The 13,597-nt window shown below is 39.8% G+C and overlaps 1 protein-coding gene across 3 annotated transcripts in view; it reads right to left on the reverse strand.

Moving 5' to 3' along the window:
* LOC127413688 (leucine zipper putative tumor suppressor 2 homolog) overlaps positions 1–13,342 on the reverse strand; it is a 104,804-nt gene extending 91,462 nt beyond the window's left edge. For all 3 annotated transcript variants that reach the window (XM_051651010.1, XM_051651011.1, XM_051651012.1), the window contains exon 1: positions 13,010–13,342. In XM_051651010.1, the coding sequence (XP_051506970.1) occupies positions 13,010–13,039 (30 nt within the window). In that variant the 5' untranslated portion in view covers positions 13,040–13,342. The remainder of the gene's footprint in view (positions 1–13,009) is intronic.
* Positions 13,343–13,597: the final 255 nt, after the last annotated feature.

The following is a 13,597-nucleotide window of genomic DNA, read 5'->3' on the forward strand; positions in this document are numbered from 1 at the left end:
CTGCTTGTCAATTTACAGTATTAGTCTTACATATTAAATTGAGGGTGGTGCAGTTCAGGGGTGTGCAATTATTTTGGTACAGGGTCCACATCAGCCATTAAGTAGATCCTGGAAGAGAGAAGATAAAAACTTCTACATAGTTGTATCTTTTAAGCCAGAAGTAGTAGTGCACTCAAGTGTATACAGACGGATGGGACCACTCTGTGATTGCTTGAAGTTTTGCTGCTACTTTTCAATCATGTGTTAGTAAAACTGGATAAAGGCTGAATAAATTATTAATTGATTATTTTACCATACTTCAATGCTGTGGTAATTTAGTATTCAATTTAACACTCTATATCAGGAGTCTGGTTCAAAAGTATAATAAAATATTCGGAAATTATAGATTCTAAAATCTTATTTTAATGTTGGCCGCAAAGTGGACAAAGTTGTTTTATTCTCAAAACATTATCAACATGTTTACACGCTCATGGGTCATGATGTGGGTCTCATCAATGGTTTGTTTGGCATCCCATTCAGCACACAACTGAATAAAACAGGCTGCATGACACCGATAAATGATTACTGCCAGAGTAACATTCACATACAGGTGTGAGTGACTTCAGCATTTTACAAATAACACAAAGAACAAATATTTTCCTCTCTCACTTCGTTTTGCTCACGTGTCCCCTCCGTGTGTGCATGATGCGAAGATCTATTGGGATTTTACTAAAGTTCATCACTGAAAAGGTTTGCTAGCAGCCTTGGCACTAAACAGCACATGCAGGCTCATGAATGGACACGGAGTGGCTGCATCACACTTTTCTTTTAGCATAATATTGCACTATTGAGCATTTAATTTTTTTTCGAAGAGGAGAGAGAAAGCGCACACTCCCATACATGGTTGCCAGATTGCATGAATTAAGTATGACATAAGGCAAAATGTTTCCTATTTGTGCAAGTATAAATCTCTGATTGGAGTTTTGCATCTATTATTTGGCAACTCTGAGCATGTTAAAAGCTTGTGGATGCGCGATAGGTCCCAAAGCCAGATCAATGAAAGATCTAATAAAAATATTCATGATAAATCGACCCATGGGCAGCAGTTCCCTATCTGTCACTCACTAAACGTTGTGTCGATGTAGTGACACTAGGGGTCACTCTTGGGAGCCCGAGACACCCCCTTTTTACTCTTTTAGAGAAATATACTCTTATTTCTGCCGAAGCGCCCAGGGGCATTCTCTGCAGTGCACCAGTGCAGAGGAGGGAGAAGCCACTGAAATGTGCCGTCAGATCCAGCAGAGGTGAATGAACAGTCGTGGGAATTCAGCTCAGTGTGCATGACCGTTAGGCTCCGAAGAGAAAATCTGAATGAGTGGTTGTATACCAACTCCTTTTATACCCGTATGTCCGGGGGAGTGGCATGCAAATACCACTCACCAATTTTCATTGGCCTTTTATGAAAGACCAGAGGTGTCTCGGGCTCCCAAGAGTTACCCCTAGTGTCACTACATCGACACCAACGTCTCGTTCCCTCCATCAGGGAACGGAGGTTACGCAAGTAACCATGACGTTTGCACTGGTTTGCAATTAAGGGGGCTCTAAGGTTCGTTTGAGGGTGCTTAGCATGAATGCTTTAGACTACAGTCCTAATCATGGTCTCTTTTAAAAGAAGACACTTAAGAGTTTTTTGGTGAAGTGAAAGCAAGCAGCAATATAACTTAAATTAAAACAACATTTTAGAAGTTTAAGTTTATTTTAAAGAAAATACACTGCACTTAACTTGCACTAAACTTAAATAAAACAAGCAAAAACGGCCCACAGTGTCCGTGCCAGTTAAGAGGTTCTAAATAAGCTATTTCAAAGTAGTAAATAAACATCAATGACTGACATGAACAGTCATTAACTTGTGATTCTTAACTTTATATTGCTCTTTTTTTCTACATAATTTGGTTCTTTTTTTCACTCATTTTGTCCACATATGATAAGGATCCGATTATAATATAATTGCGTAGCGCTAGTGCTCAATATATGGGTAGAGGGGTGAACAGTCGTCACGAGAGTGCGCAATTCTGACAAAAACAAAAAACAAAAAAAACTCTCGTGTGGCGCCTGTCTGTCATTTTGCACCCTAGGCAACTGCCTATGTTGCCTATGCCACGGGCCAGCCCTGCATCTGAGCGGTAAATTCATAGAAAACAATTGTTTCTAATTTTAGAATGTGCCATGTGGTTCGCCAGACATTTTCCCTATAGAGCACCCTAAAGTTTCCCTTAAACTTAAGGGTGTTGCAGAAAATAGCCCTTAAGTGTTACTTAAGTAACCACAATAAAATCACCTAAAAATCACCTAAAAATTAGCTTCACGTCACTGACCCCACAGAACAAATCAAATCAGTTTTACTAAGCAACTCTTCAGGCACTTTTCCACCATCAGACAGAACGCTTCTTGTAAAACAGTGCTGTTCCGTATTGATGCAGACTCACTGGCACAGTTACGGTTTATTTTTCCACACTGGTGTTGCACAATCTGAATTAGACTAACCGAGCAAATGACCAATCATTTAAGAGGTTTTACCAGCACAGTTGGGTGCAGTTAGCTAACTGTGCTGAGAAATAGCAGCTGAGAACTGTTTGTAAACATACTGTACTGAACCATGTTAAAGTGAAAATATTACTGGAACCAGTAGTGTAGTCTAGGACACACGCAGGCATACGCCATATGCCCACCTATCTTTCTAAGGATTTTGCGTATGCTCACCTGAAATGAGTAATGATACGTATAGCTGCCAGAACAACAAGTAGGCTTTTAACCCGTAACTTTTTGAAAATATTCACAATGTGCCCACCTCTTACTACTACAAGAGCACAGACTGGAACCATTACTCACCGTGCTCTGAAACATTGGGTCTGATGGTGGAAAAGCTATATATATCAATCAGAGATACTGCAGAGACAGAAATAGCAGATAACACTGTATTAAAAAAAAAATATGACTATGATTGTGAGTGGGAGTTGCACTGGACAAGCCAGCAGCATAGCAGAAAGAGTCGAGTGTCAGACCGAGCCAGAGGCTTGTCTCTTATCGTAACTCACATCAGCATGGGACACACAGTGAAGTGAAAACATGCAAGACCCCTGTGTTGTGTCTGGCTATGTCTACATTAATCCGGATACATTTGAAAACTGCGTTTTCGTTTCAAAACGCTCTCCGTCCACACTAGCGTTTTCAAGCGTTTTCCATACAAAGTTGCTCATCCATACTGAAACGTCTGAAAACGCTTACGTCCCTGTACTGCGCATGAGTAAAACGTAAGACGCTTCGACATGCGTCATTTCCGTCAGGCATTTATTTACTTTCCACCTCTTTGAAACGTTGCAGCAATGTATGGTCTGAAACGCAACTGTCCTCGTGTTCCGCCGCTGAACAACAACTGCGAGTAAACATACCGTCTCCTTTGAAGAAATGTAAACTGAAGTATATACAAACTGACATTAATCTTTAACAACGCAATCAAACTGGAGAGTAGCCAAAACAACTGCGATACAACATCGTCCACCATCTTGTTTTGGACTGAATGGGTCACATGACTAAAAATGCATCATCGTTTTCGAAAGTATCTGTGTTCACAGTCCACACTACAACGCGAAAACGGCGTTTTCAAATGTATCCACTTTGGAGTGCGTTTTCAAAAAGCTCAGTTTTCACGGACAAAAACGCCATCTCACTGTGGACACAAGGCCAAAACAGAGAGAAAAAGTTTCGTTTTCAAACGAAAACATATTAGTGTGGACAAGACTTCAGCTAGGAGGCTCTGGCAGAGAGAAAATACAGCATGCTTTGCATCTTTCACAGGACAAGAATCATAAATCAGGGGATGTACAAAATGGACACTGTTTTCATAATGTTTCTCTCATTGTGGGGGTGTGCAGATTTCTAGAGCCCTTTGACAGGGCAGATTCCTGACTAATGAAAAGCAGGCCAAGCACAAGATGCTGCACAAGTTCAGTGTGCCATTCTCTCACCATGCACATGGCCAAACGGCTACATCAGACTGGAAGAATCACGTCTTGCTACTTCACAGGGCATCTTTGCAAGAGGACAAGTTGTCACTGTATCTGACCACATTTACATGCACTTAAGAAAAAGGTTTATTCCAGGGTTTTTGCAGAAAGCAGCATTCTGAAACATCATGTAAACAAGAATGCACCTTACACCGCTTAAAGGTGCTTTAAGCGATTTTAGCATTCTGAAGCTTTTACCAGACTGAGCCGTTGAATTAGCCAAGCCCACCTCATTCCAAAACCCCACCCTCCAGAGATAATTTTGCGACCATAACCAGAGCAGCATTTTTTGTTCCGTACCTGTAAAATTCAGTGTCACAATAGCGCCCTCTACTGATAAACATTACAAATCATAGCCTCAATGATCCGCTTCAAAGAGAACACTATGAGAACGAGCATAATGATTGACAGGTGAAAAGCATCAATGTCCGCACTCCGCGGACACATTTTTGTTTGCTGCTTACAAAGTCTAGAGTTGTCACTGAGAGAGGATATCTCAGGACACTTATTTCATTAATATCTTTAAGAGAGCTGGAATATTGTTTGCATACTTTGCCACGGAAAAAAATAAATAAAAATAAAAATAAATAAATAAATAAATAAATAATACAAAAATCGCTTACAGCACCTTTCACGGATTTAAGAGAAAGCAGTTTAACACACCTGGGTTTCTCCTAGAGTACCTGGCTTACATGGCCATGTAAACAAATTAGCTGCATTCCTACAGTTTTTTGAGGAGCGCGCATGTGCTTGAAACAAACCAGATATCAAAAGTCATAGGATGGAGCCCAACAACAAGTCACACAGCAGAAAAAATGTAACATTTCTGGAAGTACAATGGGAAAAAGCACATACACTATAAACTATACCCATTTATACACACCAGTGTAAAATATCGTACATGCGCTCGTACATTGGGGGAATCATGGAGTTTAATGTAAGAGGTAAACCCCACTACTATTGCAGCGCAATTCCTCTGCAGGTCGCGATGGAAAAAAACCAGCAACAACTCGGAATATCTCAAAATAAAGTCTTCCTTGGATGCAATGTTTTTTATTTACACAAGCGTCACGGGGACATTACGTTGCTGTGGAGAAATCTGCTTACTGACTGAACTGCATGTATAGTAATAATACTATGCTTACACAGTGCATATAAATGGGAATGCTGCTTTCTTGTAATAAGCCGCTATCTCACAATGGGCCTCATTCATGAAAATGTTGTAAATATATGAAAAAATTGGGGAGTAGTTTACGCGTAAAAAGGAGCTTCCTGAAAACTTTCCGCCGGATTCACGAACACTTCGTATTCCCCAGATTTGTTAGTAAAACGAGTGTATGTTAGTGAATTCCAAACGTCTATAAATAGAGTGCATGTGCACGTTCATTCACAATGATCATAATCCACGCCCATGAAAACACCATGTAAGGAAGGCTTCAGACTCGCTAGTAAATGAGAATGGGAAGCTTTTAACATCTCTGCGAACAGAAATAAACAGTTTTTTTTTAATGGAAGGCATTCACATCGTAAAATATTGATTTAGCAAACACTCGCATGCTCATTCTAAAAAGAAAGTGAGGAACTAACAGTCATCGCATGCTTTTGCTGTCATCAGAGGATCTTTTGTGAATGAAACAGTCCGAGAGGTCAATAAAAATGGTCTGACAAGCTTTAGTGCAAAACATTTTCAGTTCACGCCAGCAGGAGGAGGTCCACTTCTCTGGTTCAGTTGATCGCATCACCACCGTCATTGTAGACACTTTGAGTAAATCCAAGACTTTCTTTTTCAAAGAGATTGATAGAACGCCTGAAGAAGGTCTTTGACCGAAGCGCTGTAAGATATTACAGATTTGCAAGCTATACGACAGTGTGAATTTTTTCCCCTGTTGTATCTGCCTGCGATGTGTTTATTTATGGGTTTAACAGCATTACCACTGACCATATGTTATCAACTGAACGTGATTTACCGATGCCTATACTAAATTATGAAACCTCATATCAACCTCATATCATAGCTCATATCAAATAATAAAAAATGTCCAGCCAGTCACGTTAGAGGACATTATTTATTTTATTATTAATATTTATTTATTTTTTAAATCAAACGCAAACTGTGTCTTTCCATGAACCTTCACCCCATATCAAGAACTTCTGCTGGAAATACGATAAGCAGAGTTGGGAAAATGCAAGCAGCAAAGAAATGTTTCTAAATAAAAGCTTTTTTATGTAAGTTTTTAAGGTTAATTTCAATCATTTAATTATTAGTTAATTTTTTCATTACTTATTTATTGGCAGTTTGTCTGAAAGAAAACAACACGTTCGGATGTCTTATGCACAACTGGTCAGGAGCAAATTTTGATCATACTGACTAACGTTTTGAAAATACGAAAACTTTCATGAATCCGAGAATTTACATCATACCAGCTTTACGAAAGATTTACACAAAAATTTGTTCTGCTCTTGGTTCATAAATGAGGCACAATAAGCGGATTTCTGGTGTCCATGTAAACATAATGACCATCACAGAGCTCTACAGTGAAACCGGCTTACCTGCAAAACTGAGCAGTTTGAATGCTAGACAAAAATAGAGTATGCAAGTTAATTGGCTTCCTGATTACATGTCAAAGGACCTATCAGCTTACACCATGCCAGCCGATTGGTTTAACATTTCACACGTGAGCGAGCCAATTGGCTGACAGATAACAAGTTTAAAGAACCTATCAGTTTGCGTCATGTGAGTGAACTTGCATTTTTCACTCAAAAATGCTGGAAATAAAATTGGATGTGGCCTGTGACCCTTTTCACACCTGGTATTAAGATGTGTCTTGGGTGATCCAATCACATGTGGAAGACACATTACTGTTTATAACTGATGACATACATCAATCACTATGTCAGTGTGTTAAAACATGATAATAAAGCACAACAAAATCAGAAAAGACAGAAAAAAACAGCGTAATATTTCTCCCAGATGCAGCTGAAATTTAATCTAAGCACAAATGCAACAAGAATTATCCATTATTTTAGTAGATTTCCTGTATTAAGCTGAGCTTCAGATGTTCTTGCTTCTCATCTGTGTCTCTGCATGTTGATATCAGACACACTGAAGAAGATCCGTGAAGTTCTGGTGCTTGTATAGTATGTATTCGCTTTTTTAAATTTTCCATTCTGCCAGTTATTTCCTTTTAAAGCCGCTCGTAAACGGCAAAGTTCAAACTCTTGCTTTAGCGCAGTGGTTGATTGACAGGTGAGGGGTGGCACTTTGCTGCTGTCCGGGACGCATCAGGTCAGATTAGCGTTTACACCTTAAATGCGATGTGGTCACACACATTTTTGACTACCTTCGTATGTGGTTGTAACAAGTTCCTTCATTCAGGGAATGAGTAAGCAGGAGACGAGAGAGAGCGAGCTGGAGGGAGAGAGCAGGATTCGCCGGCTCCACATGCCGCCAAGTGGTCCTCTGCCAGCTGGACTGCCTCTTCCAGTGATGCCGGAAGGTGGCACTGGACCCACTCCACCATTCCATTCGACAGACGGTCGACGAACTGCTCCAGCACCACCAGGTTGATGACTCCATCGGCGTCGCGGTCATCGGCCAGCAACCACCTCCGACAGTTGTCACAGGGCTGTTGCGCGAACGGGCAGCCGAAGTCCCTGAATTTCAGCTCCCGGAAGCGCTGATGCTGAGCCTCCCCCAACAACACTGGCAACAGGCAGACCACCCACTGCGTTCGGGGCCACCATGACCCCTCTGTGGCACGCTCAAAAAGATCTATAACAGCTTCAGGGTTGTCCTGGGGCCCCATTTTTGCCAGTGTGATCAGGGGCGCAGTGGGTTCGTTTGGGGTCGCTGCTGGAGTACCCCCCTGTGGCAGTAAGCGTCAGATCACCTGTCGTTCCTCCGCCTGAGCTTGCATCAGGGCCTGGAATCATTGTTCTTGTTCCGCCTGCAGCTCCAGGAGGGCCTGATGTTGCATTTGGTGGATGCCGGCCAGTGTCTTTACGATTTCGCCCAGCAGCGAGGACTCCATGACGGCAATCTCCTTCAATCCTGGGTTTCAGCACCACTGTAACAAGTTCCTTCATTCAGGGAATGAGGAAACAGGAGACAACGTATTTTGTTCAACTCAAACAGTCTTTATTTGCCCAAATTTCTCGCTTTTCAACATAAGACTCAACACAACCACACACAGTTCGAAGCTCTGCTCTCTTTCTTATTTGCTGCCGTTTCCTCCCATTTTATCTCCACCACAGCTCACTGGGAATATAAACAGGTGTTAGCACAGGTGTAAATCCTTAACCACTCAGCTTCCCCGGACCTCACTCTCCACAGATCGGCACTCGGACACACCCCCGCCTCCACAGTGGTTTTTGTGACCCAATCACAAAACATTAACCGGTATTAAGCACTGACCACATGTGATCGAATCACCCGAAACACATCTTACAAGGTGTAAAGATTGGAAGCATTGGGTAAGGATTGGCCAGGAAATGCATATTATACTGTTCCAATTTGTAATTCCATCAAGAAACTTTATCCATACGATATATTAGGAGAAGGAGAAAGATGAAACCATGAGAACTTCTCAGTGCAGCCCAGCATGCATTGATTTTTCTCTCAGGAATATTAATGGACAGCTCTTTCCCCAACATGTTACAGATCTACTGTTTCCACACACACTTCTCTTCTTGTTCACATACATACATGCATGTCACAGCAAAGAAGTCTAAAAGAGGGCTGCCTTTAGCTCAGGAACACTAGATCTCCTGTCTGCGCTCCAATCACTTAAATATACCATTTTTCATTTCAAATACAGACACCAAACTCTTAGTGAATTTAATAAATGTCAGAAGCACTCCAGCAACAAAATCAAAGATTTACGGTATTCCCTGAGCCAGCACTGAATGTTTCTCACACTGAACATATAAGAGATAACATCATAAATTTTGTGAAACAAGCATGTGCAGTGTATCGATGTGCACTTCCAATTAAGAAAAAAAGTGTAAATGTAACCTAATAAATCTGCAGCTCAAACAACAATACCAAGAAAACAAATAAACCACTCACTGCTCTTGGCTGGATAAATTGAATAGCTTTAAAAAGTATTAATGGAATATAATCAAAGAGTGAAGACCAATAGCTAGTAGTTTTATGTTACATTTAATTTCATACTTAATGTTTACTTGATAGTCTACTGCTGTTAATTTTTTTTAAAGCTGTTAAAAAAATGTATCTAATTAGATTTTTTTTTTCTTGTTTTAAATTTTTTACTATTTATGGCTTTTTTATTCATTTGTTTCTTTGTTCTTATTTGATTACAGATGATTGACTTCTTGAATCATTACTTGAGAACTTAAAATAATGCTAACATAAAAAAAAATACATATAATTATTTGTTGTGATATCAAAATAGGCATAGAGAATCATTAAATTTCACTACCGACTATGTGTATATTGTGTGTGGTAGAACTTCCTACTATAACATTATAAAAAAGTAGATTTCATTCCATAGAAGTGTGGGCACCCCTGAATTAGGAAATGTCAAATATTACAAAAGTGTATTTTACATTTAATCTTTCTCAATGGAGAGTAAATACTCAGAAAAAAATAACTTTAATATAGTAAATACAGTATAGTATAGTATAGTAAAATAAGGACTTAAATATGTATTTGTTTCTCACCCACACCTATCATATCACTTCTGAAGACATGGATTAAACCACAGAGTCTTATGTTTTACCTTTATGCTGCCTTTATGTGCTTTTTGGAGCTTCAAAGTTCTGATCACCATTCACTTGCATTGTGAGGACTAACAGAGCTGAAATATTCTTCTAAAAATCTTCATTTGTTTTCTGCAGAAGAAAGAAAATCATCCACATCTGGGATGGCATGAGGGTGAGTAAATGATGAGTGAATTTTCATTTTTGGGTGAACTATTACTTTAAATTGAATCCCAAAGCTATTTCATATGTTTGCAATGCCTTGAAATTAAGTACAGAAGAGAAACTGCCAGAATAGTTTGCCAAATCTCCAGTCATATAGTTATATATACAGTATATTATGTACATGATGAAGAGGTAACAGATGGTTTCCTGTAGAAATGGACTCACATAGATCACTCACCCTAAAGGTTGGTACTATGCCTTGTTTTCATGACAGCACACAAACACATCACAAGGAGAGCAGGTGAAAGACATATAGACTAGAGGGATTTACATACACAACGTTTTTGATGCTTTTTATAACCTTTAAATGTTTATAACCTTTTCTTGGACCCACATTTCTACCCTAATATTTCAATAATTTCCTCTCTGACCAGACATGATGTCTTCTTCCGCAACCAGTGAGATGCCTGTAAGCAGCTGGGTATGGCACACCATGCGCAGTGCCAGGAATTACAGTGTCATGGTGTAGACATTGGCAGAGGTGTAGTTCAGACCCTCCAAGCAATAAAGAAGGCTTAAAGCAATGAGAACAAGGGCATATAGAGGCAGCATGTCCTGTTTTGAATTACTTTTAAAGCCTTTGCCAAACAAAGACTATTGATAACTTCACTTTTCTCTGGCAATGTTAAGAATCAGAATGAGCTTTATTGCCAAGTATGCTTACACATACAAGGAATTTGTCTTGATGACAGGAGCTTCCAGTGTACAACAATATAAAAACAATACAAAAACAGCAGCAAGACATAGATAATAATACAAAATAAAAAATAAAAATAATTATACACATACGTACAGACACAAACATACATACATACACACATACACATGGTGTCTTTATAACAACGGAAGCATGTCTAGTGGAATATTTCAACTTCCACAAATGATTTCCTAGAGCTGAGTCTTGCTATAAGGGACTTTATGTTTTCAGTTAATAAGACGTCAGAGAACTTCTGCGTTCTTTGTTGATAGAAGAAACAGAAATCCTGCGCTGAGTGTGGTGAGGGTGGCAGGTAAGTGGGTCAGAGTTAAGCCTGCTTCTTCCAAGAGGAGGAAAAGCATGGCAGGTGTTCTTGTAGAGCATTTTAAGCACTTCAGGCTCTCCCAACATGACAGACACTTGGATAATTTTGGGTAATTGAAATCTGAAATCCCCCTTTCTTCACTTTAACAACTTGTTCCAATGATTTGAAACATAGACGTTTAACTGATTTACAATCTGACAGTCACCAAGAACAAAAAAAGAATTGCCTATGCCAAACAATTATTGCAATGCTTACCATAACACTTGTCATATAGCACATACAGTAGATAAAACAAAGGCCTTTCTGTTTTAAACAACAATGCCTGGCTGGGGGGCCTGGGTAGCTCAGCAAGTAAAGACGCTGACTACCACACCTGGAGTTGCAAGTTCAAATCCAGGGCGTGCTGAGTGACTCCAGCCAGGTCTCCTAAGCAACCAAATTGGCCTGGTTGCTAGGGAGGGTAGAGTCACATTGGGTTAACCTCCTCATGGTTGCTATAATGTGGTTCTCACTCTCGGTGGTGCACGTGGTGAGTTGTGCGTGGATGCCGTGGAGAATAGCGTGAAGTCTCCACACACACTAGGTCTCCGTGGTAACGCACTAAGCAAGCCATGTGATAAGATGCGCGGATTGATGGTCTCAGAGGCAACTGAGATTCATCCTCTGCCACCTGGATTGAGGCGAGTCACTACACCACCACGAGGACCTAGAGCGCATTAGGAATTGGGCATTACAAATTGGGGAGAAAAGGGAAAAAAAAAAAAGCCTGGCTGAGGAAAGTTTTTTAACTCAATCTAAAATACTGTCTAAAGAGTATGCAGGTGAATGTCACAAAACCCGTCAAAAGATAGTCTGTGTCATATTAAAAAACAAAAGAAAGAAATAAGACGCTCTAACTGGCATAAAGAAAATTAAGCCTCTTTTAGGGCCAATAGGATGTTTTTGCATTCCAATTCTTGTAACTGTAAAGCAAAAAAAAAAAAAAAAAAATCTCTTTACTGTAATGCAGAAAAATTATAATGTATTGTTTAAATTGTCAAGTATTTATACATCATGGTAGTATTTGCTGTACTGCCTTTATGCTTTAAAAAAATTTATTAGAGTAATACAGTAGTTTTACTGTAATTTGGTATGCTTAATCATCATGGAAATAATGTCATAATGCAAAAATAGCAGCATTTTATTTTTTTTATTTTTTTTTTAATCTAATTTTAGGGTAAGATGGACATGTTTTTGGGTGAGATTCAACTAAGCAACAGATAATGACCCTCAAAACCTTTTGAAGTAGGTCATAGATTGTTTTGTGACAAACTCACACAGCATTTAATGTCAGATAACATTCAGGGTGCTCTTAATTAACAGCTTACAATTATCATATACAGTATACACACATCACTAGCCAAGTGTGAGATCTGATATAACCTACAGAGAATGAACTACAAGGATTTGTGAAAAGAGCTGAATACAAAGACTTTTCAGACAATGGGTCTGTCTCCAGTTGTGAAGGACGCTCCCATATGCTGTAATTAACAAAGATAATGGGATACCATAATTACTTTAGCTGGGATAAATTGGTGTCTGCCCACATTCGACATAAATATGACATTTGTAAGACAAAACACTCACAGTTGCTACACTCTCACAGCCAAACAGAAACTAAATAAATACAGGACAGAACAGATGATACAGACAAGCTCAGAGTAACTCAAGAACTGCACACCAGACAAATTAGGGTTACCTCCAAATCCTGAAGATGATATGTAAAGTTTAAAGTTGATAATAAAACTGACATTAAAAAAAGAGTATTGCTCTAGTTCCTCAAACGCGACATGACAAAAACCAAGAGCCAACAATGTAACTGCAGCTGTTTAGTTAAGAACTATCTGCGTTTCTATTACTCCTAACGAACTCATCTTAAAAGTGACATCAAGCACGTTCAACGCCGTGGGCTCCAATCGTACTACTGAAGTTTTCAAAGCAGAATTGTGAGTCACTTACCACAGACTGCGTGAAGAGAATGACGTCCATGAAGAAATCGCTCTTCTAAAGAAACTATGTCCTAGTGTTTTTTAATCTTCCAGCTCTGGGGAGGTTCAAGCAAACCCGAGTTACCGTCTCCCTGCTCCTCTCAGAAGCACTGTAGGAATAAGCGTTGCTGTAACGGGGTTGTCCACGGAGGCGCTACACATCTCTACGTCCATCCTCCTGGAAGTGACTGCTGCAAACTGCGTTAAATCCCGCTGCATGCTGGACCCTGCCCCCCATCACTCCGTACAGGACCGCCGCTGGCAGGAGCGCAATTGTAACATGCCTCACATTTGGGTTCCGATCGCTGATCTGGAGCGACAAGCTATGGGAGAGAACAGGGGGCGTTTTCGGGGCTTCACGACGGACGACAGGTTCAAGTTCATGAAGCGACTTGAGCTGTCTCTGATCGTAATTTGTTGTGGATGTCAAACCTAAACCAGCTTTAGTTAGAGTTAAAGTTAAATGTATTCAGACTACATTGATCACAATTTTACAGTATGTAGTTTATATGAAAATTTATAATAATTGAACTTATTAGGAGCTGGCTTTTGGTCACGT

This window comes from Myxocyprinus asiaticus, chromosome 23 (assembly GCF_019703515.2).
Source record: "Myxocyprinus asiaticus isolate MX2 ecotype Aquarium Trade chromosome 23, UBuf_Myxa_2, whole genome shotgun sequence".
NCBI lineage: Eukaryota > Metazoa > Chordata > Actinopteri > Cypriniformes > Catostomidae > Myxocyprinus > Myxocyprinus asiaticus.